Source organism: Callithrix jacchus, chromosome 22 (genome assembly GCF_049354715.1).
Source record: "Callithrix jacchus isolate 240 chromosome 22, calJac240_pri, whole genome shotgun sequence".
Lineage (NCBI taxonomy): Eukaryota > Metazoa > Chordata > Mammalia > Primates > Cebidae > Callithrix > Callithrix jacchus.
The window spans coordinates 48,652,938-48,659,304 of NC_133523.1; the positions used below are offsets into that span (position 1 = coordinate 48,652,938).

Sequence of the window (6,367 nt, forward strand, 5' to 3'; positions counted from 1 at the left end):
ATACAGTTGCTTTTTTTTTCCTATGCAGAAGATTGAGTTTTACCTAGTACCACTTAGTTATCTGTGTTTTGTGTCTTGTCCTCATGGTGTGTGTGCTGTTGGGCTTTTTTACCACATCCAGTTTGCACCGCTGGGGATGTCGAAGGTCTTCTGTCCAACAGAAACACAATACAACCCACATATGTAATTGGAAATTTATTTTTTGGTAGTCACATAGAGTATAATAAAACAAGCCTAATGTAAAATTCACGACTCAAATTAAATTTACTCAAAATGTAACCATTTCGACATGTGAGCAGCTTCTCAGGCAGACAGTTCGCATTTTCTTTTTCTCAATGTCTCTCATTCTCTCTGTCTTCAAAAATAAAAGTGTTTTTGCTCACAGCACATCTCCATGTGGATGAGCCCCATTTCAGATGCTACCATATCAAACGGCTCAGGTGGAGACCGCTTTACCATTTCAACTCAAAGTCTTTCAGTGAATCAAGCCCTTTGTTTCAATGACTTTTTTTTTTTTTTTTTTGAGACAGAGTTTAGGTCTTGTTACCCAGACTGGAGTGCAATGGCGCAATCTCGGCTCACTGCAACCTCGGCTCACCGCAACCTCTGCCTCCTGGGTTCAGGCAATTGTCCTGCCTCAGCCTCCTGAGTAGCTGGGATTACAGGCGCACATCACCATGCCCAGCTAATTTTTATATTTTTAGTAGAGACGGGGTTTCACCATGTTGACTAGGATGGTCTCAATCTCTTGACCTCGTGATCCACCCGCCTCGGCCTCCCAAAGTGCTGGGATTACAGGCGTGAGCCACTGCACCTGGTCCCCCAATTCTTTTTTTTGTTGTTGTTGTTAATCAATGAGAGCTTGTTATGTTGCTCAGGTTGGCCTTGAACTCATGGCCTCACCTCCTCAAGCACCAGGACAACTGGCCGGAGCCACCGCGGCTCCCTGTTTCCATGACTATTACAGATATCAGAAGCTCAGGGCCTTAAGTCATTTACATTTGTATTTATTTGTTCTTTGTCACTAGTAGTAGTGATTGTAAGTATCATACTTGATAACTCTCTGCATGTAAACAGTAAAGGTCCCAAGCACTATCAGCTGTTCATTCAGCTCGTGGAAATTCTAATACCATGCTCATTTTTTTCCTATAGACATTTGCCATGGCTGAACACTTCAAACAAGTAATTAGATGTCCTGTGTGTCTCAATGATCTTGAAGAAGCCGTGCAGCTGAAATGTGGATACGCCTGCTGCCTGCAGTGTGTCCATTCACTGCAGAAGGAGCCCCATGGGGAAGGCGTACTGTGCCCCTTATGCACTGTGGCGTCTCAGAAGAAAGACATCAAGCCCAAGTACAAGCTGAGGGCACTGATTTCCATCATCAAGGAACTAGAGCCCAAGCTGAAATCTATTCTAACGATGAACCCAAGGATGAAGAAGTTTCAAGGTGAGGAATCTATATGACCTTCCACAGCCCACAGAAAGCACTGGGGGGCCTGGCGCGGTGGCTCACGCCTGTAATCCCAGCACTTTGGGAGGCCGAGGTGGGTGGATCACAAGCTCAAGAGATCGAGACCATCCTGGTCAACATGGTGAAACCCTGTCTCTACTAAAAATACAAAAAATTAGCTGGGCACGGTGGTTCGTGCCTGTAATCCCAGCTACTCAGGAGGCTGAGGCAGGAGAATTGCCTGAACCCAGGAGGCGGAGGTTGCGGTGAGCCGAGATCGTGCCATTGCACTCCAGCCTGGGTAACAAGAGTGAAACTCCGTCTCAATAAAAAGAGAAAGCACTGGGAAAACAACTTTCAAACACTTGTTTAAATACGGGCGTTAGCAGAAATCTGCCATCTACAACTTTCATGCTTCACAAACAGCCGTTCAGAACATCACCTTTGGGTATAGATTTTCATGGAACCTGCAAGTTTACACAGTCATTTGGAGAGCTAGCTACAGTCTTTCCCTTCATGTATCTTACGTAGTCAATGGAAAAAATGCTTATCAAATTATGCAAGAACTTTTTATTTTTTTGAGATGGAGTTTCACGCTTGTTACCCAGGCTGGAGTGCAATGGCGCAATCTCGGGTCACCGCAACCTCCACCTCCTGGGTTCAGGCAATTCTCCTGCCTCAGCCTCCCGAGTAGCTGGGATTACAGGCACGCGCCACCGTGCCCAGCTAATTTTTTTGTATTTTTAGTAGAGACGGGGTTTCACCATGTTGACCAGGATGGTCTCGATCTCTTGACTTCGTGATCCACCTGCCTCGGCCTCTCAAAGTGCTGGGATTACAGGTGTGAGCCACCGCACCCGGCCTGCAATAACTTAATTCAAAAGGAATCTCTACTATGAATAAGGTGGCTATGTCGTAGCTATTATATTCACGCATTCTATACATAAAATTTGACCTCATCAGGCAGCTCAACAGGACAATTTTGATTTGGGAAAGGAGAGTGAAAGTGAGCAATATATTTAGGTGTCCGCAGTAAAGGGGCAGAGGGAGCCTGCAGTGCGTGTCTTTGCTGAACTACCGGTTCTTCTTTGCACAGTGGATATGACCTTGGATGTGGACACAGCCAGCAACTGTCTGACCATTTCTGAAGACCTGAGGAGCCTCCGATGTGGGCATGTCAGACACAACAGGAAAGAGCAGGCGGAAAGGTTCAGCTCCTCACTGTGCGTCCTGGGCACCTCCCGCTTCACCTCCGGCCGCTATTACTGGGAGGTGGATGTGGGCACCAGCAAAATATGGGATGTGGGCATTTGTAAGGAATCTGTGAATCGACAGGGGGACGTCGTGCTTTCTTCAGGACTCGGCTTCTGGACCGTGGGCTGCAGGACGGGGCCGATCTTTGCCGCCAGCACGATGCCTTTGACTTTTCTCTGGGTGAGTCCCCAGTTGCGCACAGTGGGCATTTACCTGGATGTAGGCATGAGGTCCATCTCCTTTTATAATGTTAGTGATGGTGGGTGCCATATCTACACGTTCAACGACCTTCCTGTTATCGAGCCTCTGCGTCCATTTTTTTCTCATAAACGTGAAACTCAAGATGATCAGAGCTTCCTGAGTATCTGTCCTGGGATCAATCCAGACAGTGCCAGTCCCCCAGTTTATTCTGAGGAAAGGAAATAAACATTGGAACATAATCATCGATAGCGGGATTCTGTGTGCCTGTAGCCAGAGTTAAAAACGTTTCTGCTAGATACACATGGGTACAGAGGGATAGAAGGGAAACACCAGTCATTTTGTAAACCGCGGACAGAAAGCAATGATATTAATTAGGGGAAAATGACATTTTACGTATAAAGTTTGTCATATTTTCTTTGGGGCTTATGTTTATTCTTTTGTTCAATAAATATTTTGAAATTTCAGATTCATTTGTCATTCTTTTCCGTTTTCTGCATGATCGATGCACTATGCGTTACGGAAGTTATGAACCAAATTATAATTCGAATGTGAGCCCACAGAGAAATTTACTTTTCAAATGCCGAGAACGTACTTGGATATAGTAAAGTTATACATATATGTCTAGGTATTCAGTCTAACCCCACAGCTGACATTCAAGTGTACACTGACTATTTGCTAGAGTAGATATGTGGGGTCATAGACAAAACTCATTAATATTAAAATTGAAATAATATACATTCCATTCTCTTTTTTTTATTGCATTGTAGGTTTTGGGGTACATGTGCAGATCATGCAAGATAGTTGCATAGGTACACACGTGGCAGTGTGTTTTGCTGCCGTCTTCCCCTTCACCCACATTTGGCATTTCTCCCCAGGCTATCCCTCCCTCCTTCCCCCCCCACTGTCCCTCCCCTCTTCCCCCAGTAGACCCCAGTGTGTAGTGCTCCCTTCCCTGTGTCCATGTGTTCTCTTTTTTCATCACCCGCCTAGGAGCGAGGATATGTGGTATTTCATTTTCTGTTCTTGTGTCAGTTTGCTGAGAATGATATACATCCCATTCTCTATTGGCAACAGAGTTAAGTTAGAAATCAGTAATGGGAAGAAATCCATGAATCGTTTAAATAAACCCTGATCAATTTTTTTTTTTTTTTTGAGACGGAATTTTGCTCTTGTTACCCAGGCTGGAGTGCAATGGCGCGATCTTGGCTCACCGCAACCTCTGCCTCCTGGGTTCAGGCAATTCTCCTGCCTCAGCCTCCCGAGTAGCTGGGATTACAGGCACGCACCACCATGCCCAGCTAATTTTTGTATTTTTAGTAGAGACGGGGTTTCACCATGTTGACCAGGATGGTCTCGATCTCTTGACCTCGTGATCCACCCACCTCGGCCTCCCAAAGTGCTGGGATGACAGGCTTGAGCCACCGTGCCTGGCGGAACTTATATTTAAAAGGAAAGCAGAGCATAAAAGTTTGGAAACTTTGCAGCTTGACCATGGGTAGAAAAGAAAAGCTCATTTTCCAGAAAGAAATCCAAGTCCACTGCAAAAATGAATAGGTAAAGAGAAGCCAAATATTAATGGCTAAGACAAGCGGGACACGCCTCCAGAGCATTTTAGAGTTCCTCGTGCCAGCCCCTCCCATCACAGACCCAGAGGCCTAGGAGGAAAAATGGTTTTGTAGGCCAGGCCCAGGGCCCCGAAGCTCTGTGAAGCCCTGGGACATGGCGCCCTGCATCCCAGCCACTCCAGCCGTGACTGAAAGGAGCCAAGGCACAGCTCGGGCCATTGCTTCAGCGGATCCAAGCCCCAAGCCTTGGCAGCTTCCATGTGACTAGGCCTGCAGGTGCACAGAAGGCAAGAGGTGAGGTTTCGGAACCTGCCCCTAGATTTCAGAGGATATATGGAAATGCCTGAATGTGCAAGCAGAAGTCTGCTTCCAGGGCGGAACCCTCATGAAGAACCTCTGTGAAAGGTGTGCAGAGGGTAAATGTGGGATTGGAACCCCACACAGCGTCCCCACTGGGGCACTGCCTTGTGGAGCTGTGAGAGAAGGGCCACTGTCCTCCAGACCCCAGAATGGTAGATCCCGTGACAGCTTTCATTCACCACGCACCTGAAGAAGCCACAGGCCCTCAACCCCAGCTTGTGAAAGCAACCTGAGGGGCCGTAGCCTGCAGAGCCACAGGAGAGGAGCTGCCCAAGGCCTTGGGAGCCCACCCTTTGCACCAGCAGGCCCTGGATGTGAGACAAAGTCAGAGGAAAACACTTTGGAATTCTAAGACTTAATGACTGCCCTGTGGGGTTTCAGACGTGCATGGGGCCCAAGCCCCTTTGTTTTGGCCAATTTCTCTTATTTGGAAGAGGCACATTAACCCAATGTCTGTACCCACATTTTACCTTAAAAGTAATAAATTGTTTTTTTTTTTTTAATTTTAAAGGCTCATAGGCAGAAGGGACTTGTCTCGGATGAGACTTTGGACCTGGACGTTTGGGTCAGTGATGAAATGAGTTAAGACTTTGGGGGACTGTTGGGAAGGCATAATTGGTTTTGAAATGCGAGAAGGACATGAGATTTGGGAGAAGCCATTTGCAGATTAATGTAGTTTGGTTCCGTTTCCCCCACTCAAATCTCATGTTTAATTGTAATCCCCAGTTTTGGGGGAGGGACTCAGTGGGAAACGGTTGGATCACAGAAGTGGATTTTTCCCCATGCTGTTTTCATAATGCATGAGTTCTCAAGAGATCGAATGGCTCAAAAGTGCGTGGCACGTTCCCACTCACTGTCTCTCCTGCTGCCATGTGAAAAGCAAGCTTCCCCTTCCCCGTCTGCCATGGGTGTAAATTACCTGAGGCCTCCCACTGATGCTTCCCGTACAGCCTACAGAACTGTGAGTCAATGAAACCTCTTTTCTTCATCAACTCTCCAGTTTCAGGCAGGTCCTTACAGCAATGTGAGGATGGCCCAACACCTCAAGCATCACAACATGCATTTAACTGCAGCCCAGGAAGGAGTAGAGAGAGGAACAGGGACAGTGAAAGAAACGGATGAAATGTGGCTAAAATAACCCCAATTTTTTTTTTTTTTTAAATCAACCTTCTGATCCTAGAGATAAAAAACCCTAAATATAATAAATGTTAAGAAAGTGGCCGGGTGCGGTGGCTCACGCCTGTAATCCCAGCAGTTTGGGAGGCCGAGGCGGGTGGATCACGAGGTCACGAGATCGAGACCATCCTGGTCAACTTGGTGAAACCCCGTCTCTACTAAAGATACAAAAAATTAGCTGGGCATGGTGGTGTGCACCTGTAATCCCAGCTACTCAGGAGGCTGAGGCAGGAGAATTACCTGAACCCAGGAGGCCGAGATTGCAGTGAGCCGAGATCGCGCCATTGCACTCCAGCCTGGGTAACAAGAGCGAAACTCCGAATCAAAAAAAAAAAAAAGAAAGAAAAAAAGTGATACCTGA

General features: G+C 46.8%; 1 protein-coding gene across 1 annotated transcript; it reads left to right on the plus strand.

Moving 5' to 3' along the window:
- The first annotated feature begins 1,161 nt into the window (after nucleotides 1-1,161).
- Nucleotides 1,162-3,130, plus strand: LOC100409497 (ret finger protein-like 4A). Its single transcript, XM_035290069.3, has 2 exons — nucleotides 1,162-1,447; nucleotides 2,547-3,130. The coding sequence occupies exons 1-2, from the start codon at nucleotides 1,162-1,164 to the stop codon at nucleotides 3,128-3,130; spliced, it is 870 nt and encodes a 289-aa protein (XP_035145960.1).
- Nucleotides 3,131-6,367: the final 3,237 nt, after the last annotated feature.

What these genes read in the sequence shown, in the direction of transcription:
- LOC100409497 (XM_035290069.3), top strand. Translation starts at nt 1,162, where the DNA reads ATGGCTGAACACTTCAAACAAGTAATTAGATGTCCTGTGTGTCTCAAT. An exon ending in AAGGATGAAGAAGTTTCAAG is followed by an intron (nt 1,448 to 2,546) that starts GTGAGGAATCTA and finishes TTCTTTGCACAG; the next exon opens with TGGATATGACCTTGGATGTG.